The sequence below is a fragment of the Triturus cristatus genome, chromosome 3_2, assembly GCF_964204655.1.
Source record: "Triturus cristatus chromosome 3_2, aTriCri1.1, whole genome shotgun sequence".
Classification (NCBI taxonomy): domain Eukaryota; kingdom Metazoa; phylum Chordata; class Amphibia; order Caudata; family Salamandridae; genus Triturus; species Triturus cristatus.
Window position 1 is genome coordinate 111,236,697 of NC_140584.1, and position 25,933 is coordinate 111,262,629.

General features: G+C 47.2%; 1 protein-coding gene across 3 annotated transcripts in view; it reads right to left on the reverse strand.

Annotated features, from left to right (window-relative positions):
* SLC35F5 (solute carrier family 35 member F5) overlaps positions 1 to 25,933 on the reverse strand; it is a 405,130-nt gene that overhangs the window by 41,791 nt on the left and 337,406 nt on the right. For all 3 annotated transcript variants that reach the window (XM_085647333.1, XM_085647335.1, XM_085647334.1), the window contains exon 16: positions 8,737 to 8,891. In XM_085647333.1, coding sequence (XP_085503459.1) covers positions 8,737 to 8,891 — 155 coding nt within the window. The remainder of the gene's footprint in view (positions 1 to 8,736; positions 8,892 to 25,933) is intronic.

A 25,933-nucleotide genomic window follows, 5' to 3' on the forward strand; every position in this document is an offset into this window, starting at 1 on the left:
GACAAAGATATGTTAGAGTATACTTTGTGCCTCAAACAGTCTCTAGATTCCTTGTGAGAACAAGTAAAACAACATTTAAGTGCAGTCCAAAGTAAACAAAAGGCGAGATATGAATGGAACATCGAGCTGAGAGAGTTCTTAGTGAAAGAAAAAGTGTTAATCTTATTGTCGACCACAGATAACAAATTACTGGCTAGCTGGCATTGGCCCCTTCCAAGTAACGGAACAAGTAACCCCAGCTATAATAGCTCTAACCCATTATGAAAGCGAAACAGATTTTTTATGAGATTCTCCTAAAGAAATTATCGAAACCTGAAGATCTATGGAGCCGGGAATCTCAGTTGTCCTATCTGCCAACAACATCTCTCCTGGAAATTCTGTTAGATCCTTTAGAAGAAAATTCAGAGACGGAATTAATAAATAGGGAGAAATTTGGGGCAAGAGCAGAAAATAAATCTAAGCCCTGCTAATCTAACTCCACCAAGTGGGCAGTTCACCAGCCTTAAAATAAAAAAAAAAAAGCTGTGTTCAGAAGACAATTTTTTCTTTAATCATTGTTTGATACAAGTCAAGCTCCCACAAAAAAACCCTTTAAACCACATTATTGGTGCTTTCTGGAGTTACCGGGACTGACAGTCTCTTTTGGGATACTAGGACATTCTCTCTCTTGCAGGTGGTCCACCGTCTTATGCTTTGCAGTTTTAAAAATAGCTCCCGAAAAGGTTGGGTGAAACCATACTTAAATGACAACTAAACAGACACATATATTCATCTGAAGCCCACACAACTGAAGTGCAGAAGCAACCAACTTTAAGAGACCGCTGATGACCGTTTGGAAGCAATGTTGCCACAGTCACCAATGCTAACGATTTCCCAAAGGGAAGAGTTGCAAAGATCTTTAACACAGTTTCTTTCACGACCTTGATCTGTTATGCAGAAGCACCAAAAACAAAAATGCTCACTTAAGTAATGGGATGAATCACAATAACTTGCTCCAAAGAGGTGGTCAGAGATTCATGATCTACACTGCTGTAATAAAAACAGTATTTCTTTATATGTTTTTATGTCTTCTCTATGATGGCTATTAAGACTAGGATTTGGACTTAATATTTAAACCAGTGTATCTAGAATGAGAAAAGCTTAGACTCTCCTTCCCCCAATGTCACTAGATTTGTTTTCTGGCAAAGGTTGTATGATTCTAGGTCATGCTCCATAGCTAAGATGAATGAGGCTTGGTAACAGGCACATGTCTTAGGTAGGTTTAGCATGGCTTAAAACCAAAGGTCTTGGGAGGAATGTTGAAACGACACAAAAAATAATTGAGCACCCATTGAACAACAATCTTGATTGCTCTGGATGTATATCCACTGAAGGCAAGGAACAAAGAAACCGATGTCACCAGCGCATGGTGCTTTTCAAGGGGTGGTCAGACATTGCTTAAGGAGAGAGTGAGACATCACTGACGAAACTGGGCTAGTCACAATTACACCGTTGAAGGAGAGTGCCAATGTAAAAAGTACCTCTTTTTGCTGATCACCCCCATGTTTTTGGATTGATGATGCTTGTTTTCAGACTCTGTGTACTAGGACAGTGCTCACCCGGCCGAGGTGAACGAGCTCTGACCCCAAAACATGGCAAAATTGGCCAACTCCTAGTTGGCATATTTCACTTTCCTATAATGTCACCGTGTATGGTGCACAAAACAGACCAAAGGCAGGGAATGTTTAAATGCAACTGTTGCTCGGATATGAATTTACCTTAAATAAATTAAAAGACGAGACGTTTCTAAAAAACAGCAACAAGTTGGTTTAATTAAACGCGGTGGCCGGGAAAACCTGGACAGACAGCATCTGCTCAAAATCTTTTGATGTACAAAGTTTTGGCCCACAATTTATACAGTTCATTAGGTACAATAAAATGATCTCTACATTCCTAAAGAGCATCTTAGTCATAAACCAATGGAATGTGTGCATCTGATAAGGACACAGATGGCTCTCGACCTCAGGGAGAACTAATGTGGGGCAGCGTGTATATGTCCGGATGTCTGGCATAAGGAGCGTGTGATCACTATTAGTGGTGTGCATGTTGTGTCCTGACTGATAAAAGGCTGAGTGGACACGCCGGGTTATGAACCTGTGACCATGAGGTCGAACACAGGTCCCTACAGTAGACGCACTAGTACACTAAGCCACCAGAATCCAGGTCTGCCTTTGTAGCTTGGTTGCTGCAATTTCAAATCTGCAGTGCAGCCTGTCAAGATAATACTTTTTGACAGGCGAAAAACATACTTTTAAATGTTAAGCCACCCTTATGTAGACCTCACAGCCCACAAGACGGGTTGCATGGTATTTAAAAGTCGGACATGTATAAATGTAAACTTACGATGTCTTTCCAATGACCAGCACCCAAAAGATATTTTCACTGTAAAATGCTCTGGCTGGTCCATAGAGAAACACTGGGAAACAAGATTAAATATTAATTCTGCTATCTCTGGTTTGGTTCAGCTAAAAAAAAGATTATACCATTCTTTTAACATTTATGAATGCCAACCACAATGGTGAATTCGGATGTTTAATAAATATTAAGAAGAAGTAATTTTTAAACCATTACCTCTTCCCTGTCTGAAGTTCCTGGAGGCTAATTTGCACTGGCCCTCCAGCAGCAGATTAGACACGGATTAGCCCAGATGGGGTGTGAACATTGCCTCCAGAGCAGGAACAATGACTTGGGTTTAAAGAGGTGTTTTTTCCTTTCCCTAGCAGAAAGACCAGATAGGGTTTACCTAGAAACGTAACTTACATCAAAGAGGCCTTCACAAGTAAATGTCAGGTGACACCTGAACAATCTCCAGCTTTTGTCCTCCTAATTAGACAGGCACCAAATCCATTGGGTGGAAAAAAAACTACCTACAGAACTGGTTGGGCATGATCAAAGAGGAAGAGAATGTAATTCCTCTGTCTACACATCTGGGTGGGTACATAGGCTCTGCACATTGGGTAAAGGGATCCCAATCTTAAATTTTAGGAGAGCGGGACACTGTAGGATTCTTTGCAGTAGAACAACTAGAAGCTGATGTGCAAGTGGGTGGATTAACCCCAGGGAAATTTTACCACATGGATTAAGAAGGGGCCCGGAATCACCCCCATCCACTAACTAGTGCCAGGTATAAATGTGGCATCCCGATGCATCGTCTTCAGAACACTTTCTGGACTTGCAGAAGAACAGAGCAGGACTCAACATTTTGTCTGTGACTGAGGAGAGCCCTCAAGGACTGGACATGCTAACCCTTGAATCCAGGACAAATACATGGACCAAAAGGGTCAGATGGCTGACCTCCTGTGTAGCTACAGGGTCATAACAAGATGTAAGAGGCTTCTTCCCTGCTGACCAGTACCAACTGGATCTGACTTGGACCCTGCTGGTGACCTCTGCTGGAGTGAGTCTCGACCCCCAAGTGCTCTTCCTCAGGTCCTGGGGCCCTTGTCTGTGTCTAACTGGAATTCTCCTCTGAAAAGCTAGGACTTAAAAACCTTTTAAGCTTCAGACCTCCAGAGGACCGGGACGAACCACCCTAGTTTAACTGCCCAAGGTGCAGCCTCGCTAGGGTATGAATATAGGAAAATAGGTTTCTCCAGCTTGAAGCTTCTTGGCAGCAGCAAATATGGTTCAGCAGACCCTCAGCAAGAAGGTATCCAGACCCTTGGAACTCATTGCCTTCTGCAGTCTTGTCCTGCTGGCGTATTCTGGGGTCCAAGAAAGAGACTAAGTCCACCGGTAAAATATTGATGGACAAAGGTGCCAAATCAGCCAGCAAGAGCGCTTCCTGGGTTGCGAAATTTGAATGTTTCCAACGGAGCGCTTTTCCATCAAAGCCAACGGCTTCAGCAGGACCTCATCCAACGTCTATCCAACTCTGTGAAGACTTCCTACGCTACAGTCTGCTGCCCTGCCCAGTTGAGAAAGTTTGAATTCCAAAAAAGAGAATAAGGACCTGACTACGGGTTTGGCGGTCTTGCAGCGGGCCACCACGCCAGCACCCCACTCCAAACCACCACGGTGGTGTCTTTTTAAGGCCCATAGGAGAGCCTTAGAAAGGCACCACTATAGGAGCGCCATAGCCCGTTCCTGCACGGACAGAAATGCACAATGTTGTGCATTTCTGTCCGTGCACGAACAGGGAGTGCAAAAATAGAGGGGGGCACAACATGTGGTCCCCTGCATGCAACCCTGTGCACAGAGGCAAAAGGGAGCCCTGTAGGGCCCCCTTAGTTTCCTCACTGCCACCCTTTTCATGGCAGGCTTATTGCCATGAAAAGGGTTGCAGTGAGGAAACTTGTAATATGCTTGGTGGTGCCGCAATGGCACCGCCAGTATATTACAGCCTCACACTTTTGTGCCACCGCTGCGGAATCAGGGATCCCCGGGGTTGTGGCGGTCCCACCGCCATAGTTGCAATATGGTGGGTGGACCGCCACCACGGGTTCGGCGGTCGAACTCATAATTAGGTCCTTAGTCTCAAGGTAAAACCTCTGACCGGGTCGAACCAGGTTAGCACTCCATCACGGTCAAACTGAAAATGCACCTAGGTCCCAGCCTACCATGACCATTGACAACAACCGGCACTTTTTGGCGTAATTTTTCCTTAAATCGTTAAAAAGTCACATCTCCAGTTTCCTTTATTGAATTTTTGTCAGTTTGCTAAGGCAACAAAAATGAGCACGCTGATATAGTTTGTTAGGTTTTTCAAAAAGAACCCTCACCCACTAACCTAGTCAGTGACATGCTTTATCATCGGTTCCCACCCAAGACTCGTAATGCATCCGGGTGTGCTGCAATGCCTGCTTACAGCGGATCCGGTTTTGTTAATGATCCTCAAGTGAAGAAAAGGCCATTTAAAATTGTCTCAAGGTTACCAACCGATGAAGGTATTTTAATAATGGGGACCTTGGGCAAATTTTACAAACAGTGGTGGATGTGCTCCGAGACAGAAATAATCTCTCATAGCCTAGGTCTACATGTTTCAGCCATATTATTTCTATGCCCCCCTGGATCATTATAGCTTGCTTCAGGACCAGTGCTGCATGCGTGCTAAGGCATACGGTGTAGTTATGACAGCTCGTAACTCACGATTGTCTGTATTACTCCTCTTGAGTTTCTGTGGTGAATATAAAATGAGAAAAACACCATGGTTATATGGAAACAAATGGGTTGGGGGAGCTTGCAATGCACTTGCACTGTATTCCAAGCATGCCGGAACCTCTTTATACCCCCAAAGAAAATGACAGTTAATTCTACTATCAGTCCACCGTATTGGTTTTCATGCCGGTAGTTGTTCTTCTTATTGACTATTACAGGTAGCAAGTGTCTTCCTGCATCGTATCAATATAGCCGTTACATTAGCAGCCGAATGTAATTGAGCTTGGTTAAATATGGGTGAATGCTGTGTACTCCACATTTTTTAAAGCTCAGAAATTAGTCTTCTCCAAGGTCCGTGTGGCCTAAATGAGCCATAGCTTACAGCTATGTTAAGCGGGAGCATACTTCAACACAGAGATGCTGCTTGATTTTGCTTGCAAGTCCTACCTTTTAATAAAAGGGCGGTGTGTATTCTAAGTTGTTATAAAGTACCGTTTATTGTCAGTACGCTCTAATAATGTGGTAGTAGATTGCGTTTACGACTAGAACTGATCACAGTGGCAAGTTATGGCTCTACAGTATTCCACGAAATGTCATAATTCAACCCCGGTTTTGTGGGTCGATAACAGGGTTACAAACAGCATCCTCTCTGTGTTACTGTTATTACTCTCTAGCTGTTCTACAATGACCCATTTCCCACCATTGGTAGTGTGGCCTTCTCTGAGGACATGGTCTGCCATTTTTGTGGTGTTCCATTTGTATTGGATTTTGCTGTGATGCTGACAAAAACGCATCTTTTTTTCTTGTTGTCATCCCTACATAATGAAGACCGCATGGGCAAGTTATTGTAAGTATACCATGTTTGAACGGACTGTGACTATAAAATATATACGCAAATTATGGCTAGAAGGCTTGGGGAAGTCGCTGCACATCTGATACACCTGGACCAAAAAGGTTTTGTCAAAGGAAGACAAATCCAATAACTGACTCATGAGCTATTAGGGGCAATATTAGGGGCAATAAAACTTTAACAAACTTGTTCTCGAAAGTAAAAAGTTATTAAAAAGCTGGAGGGCTGGCCCCTTAACTTTTATTGGTAGATCCAACATCTTAAAAATTTCAATTCTCCCAAAATGTACGTTCATTTTTAACACTATACCATTGGTGTTCGGAAGGGATTGGTTAAAAAAAACTACAAGGAGAGCTGAGCAGCTTTATATGGACGGACAAAGGAGTTAGAATAGCCTGGGAAAAGCTCCGAAGGAAAAAAGAATGTGGTGGGATAAGCACACCAGACTTCTATCAATATTACAGAGCCTTCCAATTAAGAAATGTAAGAGTACTATTAGGAGAACAACAAACATACCCCCCACATTTGTTGGCCATGACTAAGCCCGAAGGGCAGTTTCTTCCTGTACAAGTTTGGCCACCCAAAGTTGAAGACATTATGATCTGCCTGCAAACTATGGTACCAGACCAGGAGAAACTGCGAAGATACCGTACTGTAGTGAATTTGCGACAATCTGAGACTCCCCAGGAACCCCGCCCTGCCTGAAAGATTCACTTGCACATCCACTAAGGCAAGAAGGCATATTGAAATGGGGTCAACTACTAGAGGAAAACAAACTAATAGGCTGGGAACAGCTCTCATCAAGGACTAGTGGCAATACATAAAAATTCCAATATTACCAGCTCAAGAGTTGGGCAGACTCACTTAGAAACGAAGAATCAGGAAACAGGGATCTAGAAGAAATGATGCAAGATAGCCCGCCGAAAAAAAAAAAAAAAAATAGTAGTAAGATGGTATTGGAGCTTAATAACTTCGGAGTATAGGGACTTTACCTTGCCAGTGGAGGTCTGGGGGGGAAGATCTGCCGACGCTGGAGCATTCAGACCTATGGCAAGTATCAATGTCAACAAGTTGGTATGTTGTGAAATCTGCACCCCTCAGGAAGAATCATTCATTTACAGTGCACAGAGCCTACTGGATGTCTAAAAAGCTAAAAAAAGATGAGCAAGCAAGAGGTGAAGTGCTGCCCTAAATGCAGAGAAGAAAAGGCTGACAACATACACATGTTCTGGCAGTGCCCCCAGCTCCAAGGCTTCTGGCAAGATGTGGGTAAGACACACACAGATGTGATGCGCCACAACACAGAGGTAAGCACAGAGCTAATAATATTTGGGGTACTCCGCTGTAATGAAAATAAGGCAAAATTAAGTAACAAGCACAAGAATCTACTCTTCATTTTGATTCTATTGGCTAAGAGGGAGCTCTGCATCAAGTGGGTATCTGACATCTCGCCCACGCATGCGGAATGGGTAACCTCATTCCAGAGAATAAACAAAATGGACAGAAGGGGGCGGGGGGCGCCAAGCAAGAGGGCAGGCTTTTGGGACATTTGGGAAAGGAAATATGGTACGACTCTAACGGGACAAGGGACAATATAACGCCCAATGATTAGGCAATACAGCAATAATCCACAAATAAGGTAGTCGCACTGGTGGCCCCAGAAAGCAGTCCCCGTTTTGTTGAAACCAATGGTACAGGATGGAAGGGGTCTATTACAGTGAAAGGCCCCTAGAAACAGAATCAAACTCAAGATGGCACAGAGAGAAATGAGACCCCCGATATCCCCTTTATCCCTGTTTATTGCACAAATGAGGACAAAAAAAAAAAGTATACTATGTTTGTGGAGTTGCAGTTTGTGTGTTCCAGATTCAACGTTCTCGTGGTGGAGGTCAGGTGGCAAGCAGTGCAATTCCCACACGTGTAATGTCCAACGACATCGGGTAACCCCCAGGTGTAGAGAACTGTGGTTCTTGATTACAAACTTTTTTTTGGGTGGGGGGGGGGGGGGGGTACACACTAGACAAACCTTCAGGCTGTTTGCCCTTTTGAAGAAAAAAGTTTTTCCCATCTCAGTCTGTAGGTAGTAACACAAGTGAGTGGGATTGTAGTGTAATCGCGGGTGTTAACTATATTTACACTATTTTTCAAAATTGGAATGGGATTTTTATTGTGTTGTGTTTTTACCATTTTAGCTGTTTTTGGTACTCCTAATGCTTTGCACATTTTCTCTTAAGTAAAACCTGTATGCTCTGTGCCATATCGCCCAGAGGTTGACATGAGGTTGAATTTACTATAAACTTTGACTGGACCTAACAAGTTAGTGCCTTTATTACTTGTGGTGGACTAACATCCACCTCAATTAATAATTCACTTTCTCACAGCGAACAAACATTTTCCAAATCTAGTGTGATATCTATGAAATCTGAAGAAGTAATCTGAAGAAGTAAAAATATATTAGAATTACTATTAATGAAATCAGGGAAACTTATTTTGCAAACTCAAAAGTATGAAGGAGTGTCTGCAACTACTAACATTCCAGGCTGTTGCCTACATTTTAATCAGATGTCTCCAGCTAATAAATAAATCCAAATAACTAGCTAACCTCATTAAGTATGACTAAACTGAACTATGGATAGTAAAAAAGAAGCCATTAGTAACATCATGCCACATATATAGTCAATTCACATAGGCAGGGTACAAAATGCGGGTTGGTTCATTTAATTGAAATATTTAAGAAACAATTATCCCACCTCTGAATTCGATGTTTTCTACATATAAAAGCAAATATCCTCCTGATTCCAATCATCACTGGATCCCAGTTGTTATAGTGGCACAAAAGAGTTACAATAAAAAAAGAAAGAAATACTGGAATAGCCCCTGCAAAAAACACCCAGGAAAACTGCACCTGATAAATAAAAACAAACAGAATGTAATTATGAAAGCCTTACAAATAAGCCATAAACTTTAGCACCACCACATAAATCACATATGATCGCAATAGGCATTATGTGCCATTCGCCCACAAATCAATGCATTTACTGATATCAATTGTGTAAAGCAGATGTAAATTTGTGACTGCCATTTAATGTTTTTAATGAACAAGTTACTTACCTACGGTAACGCCTTAACTGGTGGAGACTCTATCTAGCCGCACATTCTTTATCTTTGAATATAAGTCAGACTGGATCCGAAAATATTCAAGCAGTACCTCTCCGCACATTTAAGTGGCATTGATCGGCTCCTCATTGGCGCCACTAAGCACATGGTGCCTGTATGGGCACCACCCCAGAGCTCTGACATCAGTTTGTTTTGTGACATTTTTGCACCAGAAGCACAGAGCCATATTATAAAGCTGATGAACCAGTGTGCAGAGACTAAGGTCCTAGAGGGACCTTACATACAGAAAAGTCATTACCAAAGGAAAGTAATCGGTTTGTTTGATAGAGACTTCTAGCCTGCAGATTTCTAATCATAGAATAGATACCCAAGCAACAGCTCCCTGGAAGAGGGTCAGCGAACAGACTAGATCAAGAAATACAAGAAGTTTGAAGAGGCAAAGTGCCTTTTAAGACAGATCTGACAGTCAAGACAGTAATGTCTGGTAAACGTATGTAGAGATGACCCTGTAACAGCCTGACAGATATCCAGGATGTTATGTTATGAAGGAATTTATAAAAGCGCACGTGCACCAAAAGGTCTCTTGGCGCCACGTTAAGAACCACCACAAAAGTTGTGTCTAGGAATAGGCCTGAGTGAAAAGCCAGGTTTTCATTTGTTTTCTAAAACATATATAATCAGACGTCTGTCTGATCTCGATCGGCATGGAGTTCCAGAGTGGGGGACCCAACTCAGAGAATCGTGAACCACCCATTCTTTTGCAGATAAATCTGGGGACTGTCAAAAAGTTCATTTGTGCCATTCTGAGATTCCGTTTTGGGAGGTAAGGATGGCTCTTTGTAGAGAGAACTTTGGGGCCCCTGTCATTGATTGCCTTGAAGATAATACAACCCATCTTAAACATGGACCGTTGTACAATGGGAAGCCAGTGGAGCTCCTTCCTCAATGGCTTCGTATGACAATGCCTGGGTTGGTGAAAGACGATTCTGGCAGCTTGATTTTGTATCAACTTAAGCTTATAAGTTTGGTTGATAGGGAGACCTAAGTAAATGGCATTGACATCAATCAATTCTGGACAGAATCATGGTCATCATGATTACCATGCTTGCCTCCCTAGTGAAAAATCTTCAGATTTTTCTGAAGTTTTTCAGATTATAAAAGCGGGATGACGTAACCATATTTCCTTGGGATTGCATAGAAATGTTAGCATCAATTTGGATACAGAGACTCTTTACAGCACACTTGGGGGTTGGTGGAACTCCTAATGTTTTCAGCCAGTGTGTTGGAGTCCAATGGTTTAGTCTATGGTTGGAGATGACTATCTCTGTTTTATCAGAGTTTAGTTGAAGGGAGTTGTGATTCATCCAGTCTTTGGTGAATAACAGTGTGTGTTGGAAGAATACCTTGGAGTCCTGAGTCTCGTCAATTGAAAAAAATCAATTGCATTTTGTCCGCGTAATTGTAAAGCTTAACCTTCATTTGTTGGAGAGAGTGAATCAAGGGGCGAATATAGAGGTTAAAAAGGTGGCGGGACAGGGAGGAGCCCTGAGGCACCCCACAGGTTGTGGTGACTATGGCAGAGCTTTAGGGTGCAAGCCTAACTGTCTGGGTACGATCTTCAAGAAAGGATTTCATCCATTCTAAGGCGGTGCCTCTAAGACCTCCCGCTGCCATTATATCCACTAGTATCGCAGGATCCACGGTATCGAATGCCCCCGACAGGTTGAGTAGGACCGATGCTTGCGTGCACCCCCTGTCAGCTCCTTTCTTCAGGTCATCCACAACAGTTAGAATGACTGATTCAGTCGAATGAGAGGGCCAAAAACCTGCTAGGTAGGGATCTAGGAAACTGGTCTCTTCAATGAAGGCACAAAGAAGTTTAGCTACATGTGCCTTAAGGATCTTTGCTGGGTAAGGGAGAAGCAAGATGGGTCTATAGTTGTCTAACTGTTGGGGATCCATACCAGTTCTCTTTTGCAGCGGGATTATGACTGCTTCTTTAAAAGCATGTGGGACCGCACCTTGCATAAGTGAAAGGTTGAGCAAGGCAAGGCTACTGTCTGGGAAAGTGGTAAGGATGTCTTTTTGTATTGCAGGGGGGCAGGGGTCTTTGGGTGAGCCCGATTTTACTTTATTTGTTAATTCTGTAAGACGTTCTGAATTTATACCATGGAAGGTAGAAACCGTGGAGGGATTGGTGTCTTGCTGTTGGAGGTTCCAGTCCTGAGGACTAGGAGCAATGGAGTCTTGTATTTTCTTAATTTTGTTCACAAAGAAGCAATTAAGGATGGGGACTCCACGAGCCAATGCAGTGGTCAAAGCCTTCGCTCTGGTACAATGAGCCTGCAAGCCCTAATGTTTTTTTTTTTTTGGCCAATGTGTAGCAAATTCTGATGTAGAGCGCGATCTATCTAAAGATGGTCTGTTTTGGCACAGATTTGTCTTTCTTTGCTTCGGTGGGCCCCACATAGAGTTAATCGTCCACCAGGTGTTCTTTTGTGCGATCAATGTAGAGTGACAGCGCTCTTTTTGGCTGGAGTCTCTCCCTTCTTTAGAAGGGTGAGGCGGACCACAGAAGGTCAGAAGGGTGATGCTCTGGACGATGTGGAAAGATGTCACCAGCTTTGGCAGGAAAGAGGCACAGCTGTGAAGAACCAGTTTGTCTGGGAAGAAGTTGGTGTATGGAGGAAGCACATAGTCTCTGAAGTTCACTAACCCTCCTGACGACTGAGATCGCCCACCCTGGCATTCAGACAGCCCGCCACGTATTGTGCAACCAGGAAGATGCCCTGATGTTCCAGCCATGTCCAGATGGGCCTCCTAGCACAGGGTCCACGACCCCACCCCTTCCAGTTTTTTGCAGTACCACATGGCAGTGGTGTTGTGCATGAACACCTGAACTAGCCTTAGGCTGGATGGAAGGGAGGAAGGCCTTCAATGTCAAATGTATTGCCCTCAGTTCCAACAAATGGATGTAGAGCTGAAACTCCCCCAGAGAATAGAGTCCTCTGATCTCCACCTCTCTCAGATGGTCGCCCCAACTCACGAGTGACGGACAAGTTACTTACCTTTGGTGGCGCCTTATCTGATAGAGACATAATATAGTCACAGATTCCGTACATTTGAATTTCCCAGGCGTCAGAATGGATCTGGAAGATTTTTTGTTCGAGCTATACCCATGCTGGTAGATGACGTCGGTCGGGTCCACATGACATTGTCGGCGTTGTCTCTGCCGTTGTGACATCCACATCACCTATATAGGGACCACCTCGGCACGCTGATGTCAGTTACTTTTCATAACTTACCACGCCAGAAGCGCAGAGCCATGAAGTACACTGACATTGGTGTGTTTCTGAATAACTAGGGCCCTGAAAGGGGGTCAGCCCTGACCCTAAAATCATGTTCGCAGTGTGGGGAGGATGGGTGGGTCAAAAAGGAACCTGCGGCGAGATTATGTCTCTACTAGATAAGGCATTGCCGAAGGTAAGTAACTTGTCCATCTGATAGAGACATCTAGCCGCAGATTCCTTATCTTTCAACAGATACCCAAGCAATGCCAACCCCAGAGGAGGGACAGCGGAGAAGTTTAGACCAGGAAGTCCTGCAGGATAGAGTGTTCAAAAAGGCTGCCCTCTGGACTTAACTGTCCGGGCATTAGTGTTAGGTTAAAAGTGTGGAGGGATGCCCATGTTGCTTCCTCACAAATTTCAAGGAATGGAACTCCAGGTTTCAATGCCGTGGTAGCCGCCTTAGTTCTGTGGAATTAGCCCTTAAGCCTTCAGGAGGCTGCTTCTTGGCAAGAGCGTAGCTAATTTGGATGCAGAGAATGACCCATCGTGAGATAGTCCTCTAATGCACAGCACAACCTTTCACAGATCCAACGTACCCCACGAAGAGTTGGTCGTCCACCCAGAACTCTTTAGTGCGGTCAAGGTAGAGCGACAACTCTGTTTTTGGGTCCAGATGTTGGGGTTGTTCCTCTTCTTTAGAGGGGTGTGGAGGAGAGTAGAAAGTGGTCAAGGTGACCAATTGCCAATTGTGGAATGGTGTTACCACTTTCGGTAAGGAAGGGGCCCTAATGCGAAGTACCAACTTATCAGGGAAGATGGTCAGGCAAGGAGGCTTGGATGATAGAGCCTACACACTGCTCACCCTCCTGGCAAAAGTTATTGCCACTAGAAAGGCTGTTTTGATGGTGAGCAGCCGGAGGGGCCATTAGCATAGAGGGTCGACCGGAGCACACATCAGGAAGGTGAGAACCAAATTAAGGTCCCACTGAGGCATTATGAAATGGGTAGGTAGAAACATATGTACAAGCCCCTTAAGAAATCTATTTACAATAGGGAGTTTAAATAAAGAGGATTGGTCTGCCAGCCTCAAGAAGGTAGACAGGGCCCAAAGGTACCCTTTGAGAGAGCCCTGCAAGGCAATGGTCAAAATAAAGAAAAGGACTTTTGAGAGGGAAGCAGAAAGAGGATCAATAGATATTTCTGTATAATATTTTACAAATTTGTGCTACCGGCAGGCATACACAGCGTTGGTAAAGGGACGCCTGGCTGCCAAAATAACATTACAGACTTCGGGAGGAAGGTTGAATACCATCAACTGCCACTGGTCAATCTCCATGCAAGAAGGCGTAGAGTTGACAGGTTCAGGTGGAGGACCCTTCCCTGCGACAGAAGATCCTTTCGAAGGGGCAGCCTGATCGAAGGATCAATGCTCAGTTGGAGAAGCTCGGGATACCAGACTCTCTGTGCCCAGTCAGAGGCACAAGGAGGACTTAGGCCCAGTCTCTCCTGATCTTCTTGAGCACTCTAGGACAGGAGTGGTATTGATGGAAAGGCATACAAGAGGCCTAAGCTCCACTCGAGATGGAAAGCGTCGGCATTCATGATCGATCGGCATCAAAGGCTAAGTTTGTCCGCCCTGGTGTTCAGAGAACCTGCCAGGTGTTGAACCACCAGGAAATACCCTGCTGTTCCTACTATGTCCAGAGATGAAGGGCCTCTTGACAAACGGTCCACACCCTGCCCTGTTTGTTGCAGAACCACATGGCGGTGGTGTTGTCCATGAACACTTGAACCAGCTTTCCCTTGATTGAAGGAAGGAGGCTTTCAATCCCAAACAAATAGCCTGGAGCTCCAGCGAGTTAATGGGGAGTCCGGATTCCACCAGAGACCTTTGATCTTCAACTCTCACCGATGGCCGCCCCAGCCCAGGAGTGATGCATCACTAATGTGGGGTCTGGTGGGGAGGGGTCTGTTAGTCACCACTGCAGGTCGTGTGCAGTTCTCTCTGAGATCTGGACCATGTCAGACAGATTTCCACAGATGTTGCACCAACTGGAACTTTAAGTCCCACTGCAGAGCCTCCATATGCCATCAGGCATGTGGCACTATCAGGATGCAGGAGGCCATGAGGCCCAGCAGCCTTAGAGTCCTTCTCATCGAAATCCAGAATAGAGGCTGAAACATCGGTATCATAACCTGAATATCCTGGACTCGCTGTTCTAGAGGATAGGCCGAAACTGCACACTACCCAGAACAGTTATGTGACTTATAACGCATGCCATTACCCCCGCATGCCGTTGCAATGCCAAACTTTACCCCGACTTGCTGTCGGGGGAGCACTGGAAGTTGGAATAGATTAATTTTATATTCCAACTCCAGTGTGTGCAACAGTAGGGAAGGTTTATCCAGAAGGAGTGCTAAGCAGCATTTTTTACCAGATCTAATTATGTAGTGTAGGTTAAACGAAAAAGAACCACACAGTGTATATATAAGGAAAATGCTACTTACCAGTATGCATCTGCTCTTGGCATGTAGAGCTGTAGATTTGTATACTTATGCATAGATCACCATCTGGTGTTGGGCTCGGATGTTTGCAGTTTGTTTTTGTCTTGGAAGAAGCTTTTGTGGTCACGAGGTAGGTGACTCCTCCTTAGGACGATAGTGCGTATGGGTATCGACTCCATCTCCAGATTGTTTTGCCATGATGGGTTATGATGTAATTAGTAAGAAATAGAAAAGGATGTCCATGTGTAATGTATCTAAGTAACATAATACTGGAACAGATAGAGGTATCCGGGGAGGCGGGGGGCGTATACGAATCTACAGCTCTACATGCCAAGAACAGATGCATACTGGTAAGTAGCATTTTCCGTTCGATGCATATGAGCTGTAGATCGTATACTTATACTATACAGCAGTTACCTCTTAGCGGTGGCTACCTGTATCTGTTGCAGTGGTTTGAAAAAGTGTTCTTAATACAGCCTGGCCCACATTAGCTTGTTGTTTTACCTGCACGTCTACACAATAGTGTTTTGTGAAGGTGTGTGGTGTAGACCAAGTTGCTGCTTTGCAGATGTCATCTAAGGGAATGTTCCCTAAGCATGCCATAGATGCCCCTAGTTTACGTGTGGAGTGAGCGCTAGGGGGAATGGTTAATATGCGTTTGGCTTTAGCATAGCATATTTGGATGCATTTAACAATCCACCTTGTAATCCCTGTTTTTGAGATAGGATTGTCTTTATGAGGTGGGGAGAAAGCCACAAAAAGTTGTTTAGTCTGTCTAAAGGATTTTGTTCTTTCAGTGTAGTAAAGTATCGCTCTTTTTATGTCTAGCGTGCGAAGAGCTCGTTCTGCTACTGAGTCTGGTAGAGGGAAAAACACTGGGAGTTCTACAGACTGGTTAAGGTGGAAAGCAGACACGACTTTAGGTAGAAAATTTGGGTTAGTCCTAAGAACCACTTTGTTATGATAAATTTGCAGAAATTGTTCTTGTATGGTTAATGCCTGGAGTTTACTGATTCTTCTGAGAGAGGTGATCGCAACCAGGAAAGCTACTTTTCAGGTAAGAAATTGTAATTCGCATTTATGCATAGGTTCAAAGGGGGGACCCTTGAGTCTGGTAAGGACAACATTTAAGTTCCATACTGGAGAGGGTGGAACCCTAGGTGGAATTATTCTTTTAAGTCCTTCCATAAATGCTTTGATAGCTGGTACCCTAAACAAAGACAAGTGTTGTCGGTTTTGGAGATAGGCTGCTATTGCAGCGAGATGTAGTCTAATGGATGTATATGCTAGGTTACATTGTTGTAGATGCAAAAGGTAACATATAATGTTTTGAATAGAAGCATCCAGTGGATTGATTTTGTTATTTCTACAGTAAATTACAAATCTTTTCCACTTAACATGATAGCAAACTCTGGTGGTAGGACGTCTAGCCTCTTTAATGATGTTCATGCAGTCTGGCAGGAGATTGAGGTAGCCAAACTCTAAGATTTCAGGTGCCATATCGCAAGGTTGGGTTGACTGGGATCTGGATGCCTTATCTCTCCATGGTTATGAGTGAGAAGCTTGGGTGAGAAGCGTAGCTTTTGATGAGGAACTACTAATAGTTCCAAGAGGGTTGTGAACCATGGACTTCGGGCCCATGTTGGAGCAATGAGGATCATTGTGAGGGAATACTGTTTGAGCTTCCGAACCACTAACATAATGAGTAGGGAAAGGGCGGAAAAGCATAAGCAAATTTGCCTGACCAGTTCATCCATAGCGCATTGCCTTTGGACAATGGGTGTGGATACCTGGGTGCGAAGCTTGGGCATTTTGCGTTTTGGGGTGTGGTGAACAGGTCTATTTCTGGGTGGCCCCACATTTGAAAGAATGGAAGCAGAACTTGAGGATGAAGTTCCCATTCGTGGATCTGCTGTCTCTGACGACTGAGCAGATCTGCAATCTGATTGTGTACTCCTAGGAGGTGTTCTGCAAGGAGGTATATGTTCTCCATATGCTTTGAGCTAGGTGCGAAAGCTGTAGAGAGTGTCCCCCCCCCCCCTGTTTTTCTATGTAATACATTGTTGTCCTGTTGTCTGTACGGACCAGGACAGTTTTGCCCACGAGATGAAGCTGAAAGATTTTATAGCTAGGAAGATTGCCAACAATGCCAGTTAATTTATGTGGAATTGTTATTGTTGAGGGGTCCACATGCCCTGAATGGTATGGGTTTGAAGAGGAGCTCCCCAGCCGGTGAGCTATGTGTCTGCTGTTAGCACTATCTGTGGAACCGGGTCGAGGAACGGCCGCCCTTTGGAAAGGTTTTGTGTGTTCCACCACCGCAGAGAGCACTGGGTGCGGTCGTCTACCAACACCAGATCTGTTAGCTGACCTTCAGCCTGGTTCCACTGACGTGCCAAACACTCCTGTAAGGGACGCATTTGAAGTCTTGCATAAGGGACGATGAGAATGCAGGGGGCAATCACTCCAATTAACTGCATGAACACTTAAGCTGGGAGTGAGTGTTGAGGCAGAATTTTTTTTATTAGAGCTTGTATGGTGTTTATCCTGACTAGGTTGGGGTATGCCATAACTTTTGAAGTGTCTATGGTAGCCCCTAGATATTGTTGCATGCTGGACGGTTGGAGGTGGGATTTGGTGAGGATTACTGTGAATCCCAAGTTGTGAAGCAGTTGGATTGTTCTGTGTGTGTGTTGCACACAGCTGCTGGGTGATTTGGCTTTTATGAGCCAGTCGTCCAGATAAGGGAAGACATGAATGTGTTGTCTTCGTAAGTAGACCGCAGCTGCTGCGAGACACTTGGTGAAGACTCTGGGTGCTGTAGTCACCCCGAATGGAAGAACTTTGAATTGGTAGTGTTGACCATCTACCACGAACATGAGATATTTCCTGTGAGCGGGGTGAATGGGAATGTGAAAGTAGGCGTCCTTTAAATCTAGAGTGGAGAGAAAGTCGCCTTATTGAAGTAGTGGGAGCACCTGTTGGAGAGTGATCATGTGGAAGTGATCTGATTGAATGTAGAGGTTTAGTGGTCTTAGGTCCAATATGGGCTGAGCGAGCCATCCTTTTTTGGTATTAGGAAATAGCGGGAGTAAAGCCCTCTGCCTTGATGAGGCAAGGGGACTAGTTCTATTGCATGTTTTTGTAATAGAGAGAGAATCTCTTGTTTGAGAAGTGTCAGATGTTCTGAGGACATTGAACGTTTTCTGGGAGGCAAATTTGGGGGAGTAGAGGCGAGTTCCACGCAATAACCATACTGGATAATTTGTCTTACCCACTTGTCTGTTGTGATTGTATTCCAGACAGATAGGAACTGTGCGAGACATCCCCCGACAGGAGTGGGATGATCGGGGGTAAGTGCAGGGAAGTCACTGTTAAGTGTTAGGGGAGTTGCGGTTATTATTGTCGCAACCTCTTCCCCTACCATTGTTGCCTCTGAAGCCTCCGCGAAAGTATTCTTTGGGGCACGTTTAAGTGGAGCTTTTATAGGAAGAAGAGGGATGTTCTGAGCCAATGGTTTTGAAGCCAGCCCTGTAGAAAAAGCGGTGAAAAGAACCTCTAGGGGAAGGCAATTGTAAGGCCCCCATGGATTTAGCAGTGTCCGTATCTTTATTCATATTTTCTAAAGAAGTGTCGACCAAGGGTCCGAAAAGATGCTCTTGATCAAAGGGCTGATTAAGAATAGCAGACTGCACTTCCTGCTTGAACCCGGAGATTCGAAGCCAGGCGTGCCTGCGCAACGCAACGCTGGTGTTAATGGCACGAGATGCGGTATCAGCCGAGTCGAGCGCACATTTAACTGAGGTGTTTGTGATCAATTTCCCCTCTAGTATAAGGTCGTTAGCTTTTTGTTTGTACTGGTCAGGAAGGTGTTGCATGAGCTGTTCAAGTTCGTCATAATGAACCCTGTCGTACCTGGCCAATACGTTTACGAGATGAGTCTATTAACTTGAACTCCTTGTCAGGAGGAGGGGTGTCGCCTGTACTCTGTGAGTTTGCCCTCTTGCGTGCATTAGACACCACAAGAGAATCCAAAGGGACCTGACCTTTAATGTAAACTGGGTCATTGGGAGCTGCCTTATACTTTTTGTCTATCCTAGTATTGAGAATCCTGGTTCGGACAGGGTCATAAACACTTCTGGGGCATGTTTAAGCATGCCTTTTAACATTGGCAGGGTGTGCATAGATTTTTGCAAAGGTGCAAAAGTTTCAAGCAAGAAACCTTCCTCTAAGGGATCAGAATGTAATTGTACCCTGTGATATTGGGAAGCCCTATTGATTAGTTGTGCAAATCCAATATTGTCATCTGGCAGTGATGGCCTAGATGGATAAAGATCCGGGTCATTATGTGGGTCGGGATCTGTGTTGTAGTCATCCCAAGGGTCTACATTGTGTGTGATGGTATGTGCATCATCATCATCCCCATCTGGATCTATATTCCCACCCCCATCAGTATGATCGTCATCATCTAGTGTGTGAGATGAGAAAGTATGTTGTGGGGAGTGTGGTGGAGAAATTAAGACATTTGGATCAGCTGGAGGAGGAGGAGAAGGAGGTGGAGAGGTGTTAGTACTGATCTCCTTTCGTTTCAGGGGTATTTCAGATTCTTCTGAAGTGTCCAGTTTCCTCCTTTTTTGGAGGCTTGGCAACGACTTTGCCAGTCTGTGGATCAATAAAAATAGTTTTTGTTTTGGATCTGAAAACTCAGGTACAGACTGTGTGGGTAAAAGGTCCTTTTTCGGTGTCTAAGATTTTGGGTCCTAATGTTCTTTGTCTGAGGTCTTCTGTGGGGTCTTGGACTCCTTAGGTTTTGTTATAGTAGTTTGTGGCTCCGAGAGTTTTTTTGGCTCTGACCACTTTTTCTGCTCTGAAGTTGTTGTCGGCTCTGGAGATTTTTTCAGTTCCGAATGTTTGTCCTTGGTATGTTTTGACGCCGAGGGCTTCGGTGTCAAGGCTGTCTTCGGTGCCAACAAAGAAGGGCGTGGCACATCTTTGGTTTTGTGTTTCAGTGCCGAAGGTGACTTTTCGGCACCGGAAAGGGGCTGACTCGAGCCAGAGCCGGAAGGCTTATCTTGAGGTTTCATAGCCGGGCCCGAGGGCGGGGCATCTGAGCCATGTTGCCTGTGACGACCAGAGCCCGAGGGCGAGGGTGTTACCGGAGCCTTGGGTTTGGGTTTTAGGAGAGGGGTTTCGGTACTCATGGATCGCTGAGCCGGGTGATTGTCTCCTCTTCGACTTCAAAGTCGTCGGCCTCAGAGACGGAGACGTCTTGTTCATCACCTTGTTGCTCCGGCTGGACATTGGGATCTTCTCCGAAGATGCCTGGAATCGAGCTGCTTCCGCAAGACATTTCGTGACGCCAAGCCTTACGATCACGGATGGTTTTCTTCGACCTGAACGATGCACAGGCCTCGCAGTGTCTGTCTTCGTGCTTCAGGGAGAGGCAGAGATTCGTGCAAGTCCATGTGTGGGAACTTAGCACCGCACCCGGGGCATTTTTTGAAAGGAGTCCTTTCCATTGACTGCACGCGTCAAAAGGGAAACACAATCGAGACAATACCGTCGAGTGGAGAAGGATTGCGCGTTGAAGGGGGTTTGAAACAGACACCGACCCGGAGCGCAGCAAATCACATCCGAACCCGATGGCGGAAAAAACAATGTGGAGATGGACTTGATGCCCATGCGCACTATCGTCCTAAGGAGGAGTCACCTACCTCGTGACTACAAAGACTTCTTCCAAGACAAAAACAAAGTGCAAACATCCGAGCCCAACACCAGATGGCGATCTATGCATAAATATATGATATACAGCTCATATGCCTCGGACATATAGTTTTACTTATTACACAACACTCACTAAAAAATTGGTATATCTCCTACCCGGCGATATAAACACAAATGCATAACAATACTTCAATTGAAAATAGGTAAGTAAGCATAATACACAGTGGTCTCCAAGGGGAGACCAAACCATATACTAAAAAATTTGAATGTGAACCACGACCGAAGTCGGGACTTGGACCAGGAGACTCAGAAGAGCTGGGGATATAAAGAACCACCCAAGGTAACTACCCAGAAACCCCACGAAGGCTATGTGCAGAGTGGAAACACAGCCATGTACTCAATTTAAGTCAACAGAAAAGTCGCGTTTACTGTTTTGAAGAACAAGGACTCTTCCCAGAGGACCCTGAAAAAATACTTCTTGGAAGACAGAAGGCTGGAGAGTCACCACACCTGAAAATACCCCCAGAACCAGGATACCTACACCAGGGAAGCCGGGTGCATAGTTGCGAAGTGACATCGGAAACCGCAGTAGACCACAATGGAGGACTTCAGTAAAGATTCTGCTGGCGAAGACTGTGCGAGACTCCGGAGGAATCCAAGGGTCGGTTCTTGAAGAGAAGAACCTGCAAGCAGAGGGGACAGAGTCTATGCCACTCAGGTGTGACCAGGAGGCACGGAAGAGCAATGCCCACCAATGAGGGATGGTTCAAAAGAGATGACAGTGACCTTGTCGCTGCAGCTGTGAGAACCAGGTGATGCTGAGGAGGACCAGGAGCTGTGCACGAGCTGTCCCACGTCGGAAGTCGAGAACGAGGGGGGTCGGTGTCCAGTGGGAGCACTAACAAGACTTGGCAGCTACAACAGGTGGAAAGCGAAGTAGGAGCAACCTTGGGAACAGCAGGGTTCAAGGGACTCACCACAAGCAGGAGAGTCAGAACAGGCCTGAGCAAGCAGGGGAGCCCACTGGAGCAGAAGACGACCCTCAGAAGGACCCACAGGCCAAAGGCACAGGAGTCACAAGTGGACCTCAAACAGCTCACAAAGAAGGAAGGGTCACGGTGCAGAGGATGCAGTGAACGCTGTACTTGGCAGGAAGAGATGCTGGAGGCTGGAGCTTCTTGTAGCCCTAAGATTTCTGGAGTGCATAACCAACAAGCCTTGGCAACAGCAAGTCGATGTAGTGCATATGGATTTGAACCCAGCAGTTCTGACAAGATATACTGGCCTCAAAATTGCAGAGAGGACAGGTCAGGCCCGAGGGAGTTGCAGAACCACCACCTGTGTTGCTGAGTCTTTCTAAGTCCGTGGGACGTCAGAAGCAGAAGATGGGTCAGCTTTGTTGCAGTGCCTGCAGATGCAGGGGAGCGACTCCTTCACTCCAAGGGAAATAACGTTGAGTGTCCTTAAAGCCCACAGGTCTGTTGAAGATCCTGAAAGAAGCACATACACAGACTACGAAGAAGACTTGCAGAACAGCGAGACCAGGAGCAGCAGGTGTCTCCCTTGATGCAGTCTCTGTTTCAGGCGAAGTCCAGCAAAGTCCAAGTGTCCAGATGGTCGAAGAGTGATGTGGTTTCTGGCTTGAGTCTTGTCCCATGACGAATCTGAGAACCAGCCATAGGTAAGTACTTTTATACCCTATGAAAGGGATTAGGACGACTCAGGGGTCCCTCCCAGAGGAGGGGTTGGACAGAGGGGAGGATACTCCCATGTCCTTGGTCCAGTTTCGTGCAAGAGCGGGAGCCAAGGGCTCCAAAAACTGGTTCCAACTGGAGCATACAAGAAGGGCACCAAATGTGCCCTTCAAAGCAGCCTTGTGGCACTGGGAAGCACCCCCACCTCAGCCCAATACACTAAGTCTGGGAGGTGGTCACACCTTCCTGTGAGAGGAAACCTATTGTTCAACCATCTCCTGCTTGAGCTCAGCTCAGCAGCAGGAGGGAAGAATTGTGCCTGGGGTTAACAGCAGCACTAGCTTGCTGACAGACCCTGGAAGACTGTTACCGGGAATACTGGGGGCTTCCCGGAGGAGCCCCCTAGTGCAATGAATCATACCTCCAATACAGGTAACAGTGTTGGGGTAGGGGAGGAGCCTAGCGCGCAACCAAGATGGCCGCGTAGGTGCGAGGCTCCCGAGGACCTCCGCGACCTCCTGAATTAATCCTGGCGATATCCTGTCCTTGTTGAGGGGACTGTGTCGGGGAACCCGAGCTGAGGCGCCACCCGTTTTTCGGGCTCGAATTGGACCCCGGACACCGGTGGGAGCACCGATCGAAGGTTGCGGCCTTCTCCTCGCCGGCCCCCCGGATTGGAGTAGTGGGGCGATCCGGGGACAAAGTGAACAACAGCGGCGGGCAAGGCTGGGCGACTCGCGTACCCCGCACTTTCACTTTCGCTTTTGCGCCCTCCTTGCCCTCAAGCGAGGTAGGGTTGCGGAGCGGGGTGCGGTGGTGTGGTCTTGTCTGAGTGCCCGGCTGACCCGCCGGCTGTGGGTTGACCTGCGGTTCGGTGGTCGCCCCCGCCTCCCCCCGGCGCCCGTGAATTGGTATAGCGGCCCGTTCGAGGAGATTGGCACGACGGTGGGAGAGCAAGCATGTCCACCAAACAAGATGGCGACCGGGCGAAGGTGAAGACGACCCGCCGTGGCACGGCGCACCAAGCTAACAGTATGGACCGCTACACTCTCCAGAAGGGTTCTCCGGAGACATCGCGCACATCCCCGGCGGGCCCGACGGAGGCATCTGCTCAGCCTGTGGATCTGACCCTCCGGGACGTCATGGGTGCCATCGCAGAGATGAAGGCCTCGGTGGACCAGCGTTTCGACACCCTAGCGCAAAAAATAGACTCGGTCCTGGTGGATGTGAGCCTTGTGAGGGCAGACTTGTCCAAAACGAACGACCGGGTTGATTCCCTGGCCCACACCGCAACAAGCCTCACGACGGATGTGGTGGCCCTCCAAAAGGAGGTGCGCCGGCTTGGCCAGGCGAGCGCCCTGATGGACCGGCGACTGGAGGATTCCGAGGGTCGGGCCCGGAGGAATAATGTCCGTATTGTGGGTGTGCCGGAGGGACGAGAGGCGGAGGCGGCGGATCTTTTTGTGGAAGAATTGATCCTTACCCATCTCCAGCCCCGGGGGCTGAGTAAGCTTTTTGCGGTGGAGCGTGCTCACCGGGTCCCTGGGGGCAGACCTAAGACCGGTGCCCCGCCGCGGCCTCTCATTGCCCGGATTTTTAACTTTCGGGACAGAGATGCTATCCTCCAGACCTCCAGGCAACAGGGACCGGTCAAGCTTGACAACATGGATGTGCACTTCTACCCAGACTTTACTCCGGCGGTTCAGAAGCAGAGACAGAGCTTTCTTGGTGTTAAACGTCGCCTACGGGACCTGAACCTTAAGTACTCAATGCTTTTTCCAGCTAAGCTGAGGGTGGAGGTGGATGGTCGCACGCACTTCTTTGACCGGCCCGAGGCGGCTGGGGACTGGTTGGACACTCTGCCTGGAGATCGGGGCCGGGGGGGCGGGGGGGGCGCGGCTGGCGAGGAGGGCCCGCCGGATCAGAATTGAGGGGTGACTGAATAGGCCTTGCTCTGGACGATGTTCCTTCCCCATTTATTGATTGCATATGTTCCCCTCCTATGGAGGTCGTGCGGGGTCTGTTGGGGGCTTCCCTCCTCCTCTGGGGGACTAGTTAGTTTTTAGCTACGGGGCGACAGGCACACTGCACTTTGGGGGGGCTGTCTGGGCTCATGCAGGGGTGCAGGGAGGGGGGAGTTCTGTTGGGATGGGGGGGTGGGGGGGGTGTGTTGTTTGTTTGCACCGCAAGGCAAACCCGCTACTATATTGTTGTTTTTAAGATGCTCTGTGGGGGACGACCGATTGTTTCGACGTATGATGGGGGGTAGGGATTTGACTGTGTTGTCATGGAATGTTAACGGCCTGGGGGATAGGATTAAGCGTGGTGTGGTCCTGCAGTACTTGAAACGTATTTCACCAGATGTTGTCTTCCTGCAGGAGACGCACCTTATAGGTAACTCCTTTCAGGCAATGAATCGGCGGGGCTATCGTTTGGCGGCCCATTCTGGCTTCACTTCGGGCTCGCGGGGGGTGGGTATTATGATCAAGAACTCGCTCCCGTTGGAGATCGATGAGGTGCGCCATGATGAGAGGGGACGCTACACTGTCCTGGTGGGAAGAATGGAGGGTAGAGTGTTTATTTTGATATCAGTGTACGTCCCGCCTGGGTTACAAGCCACCACATTTGCGGACCTGGGGCACCTCCTCCTGGACCTTCCGAGTGGCCTGCTGGTGGTTGGAGGGGACTTTAATGCGGTAGCTTCTGGGTCTATGGATCGCCATCCCCCCAGGGACCTCCCCCGGGCACAGGCGTGGCTGCCCGGCCTTTTAGACACGTTGGGCCTGGTGGATTGCTGGCGACTAAAGCATCCCGCACAGCGGCAATACACCTTCCACTCGGGTGCCCATGGTAGCCTCTCGCGGCTTGATTACATCCTTGTCCCGGCGGCCCATGCAGGGAGGGTGGGGGAGGTGCGCCATCTGGCGCGGGGTATCTCAGACCACTCCCCATTGCTGTTACATTTCGATGTCTTCCCGAGGGGGGATGGCAGGGTGGCCCCAATCAATGCATGGTATTTGCGCGACCCCACCATTCGTGCCGATTTGATCAAATCCTTACAGCGTTATTTCGACGAGAATGTGGGGTCGGTCCCTTCGGCCATCTCCCTGTGGGAGGCTTTTAATGTAGTTCTTAGAGGGGAGGCCCTCTCCTTTATCTCCCATGCCCGGCGGCGCGAGCGGGAGGAGGTGACCCGGGTAGAGGCCGAGATTGCAGAATTGGAGGGTGACCTGGGGAGCGGGGTAACAGATCCCAAGCTGCATGTTCTACACCTAAAGCAGGCGGCCTATCGGGCCCTCGTCACGGAGGCGGCCAGGGGCCTCAGTCGAGAGCAGCAGGGGCGATTGTATGATGTGGGTGATAAGGCTGGCAAATTGATTGCGTGGTTGGACAAGAGGGAGAGAGCGAGTCGCGTGGTTCCTTTGATTGAGAGTGCGGATGGTGCGTGTGTCACCGAGCCGGAAGCCATTGTCTCCTGCTTTGCGGATTATTTCCGCGAAGTCTACTCCCCGGTTTCCCCCTGCTCGGAGGAAGATTCCCATGCCCTGCTTCGGGACATCGCACTGCCCTCCCTTACGGTGGAGGACAGGGATTCGCTGGACGCTCCTCCCACCTCG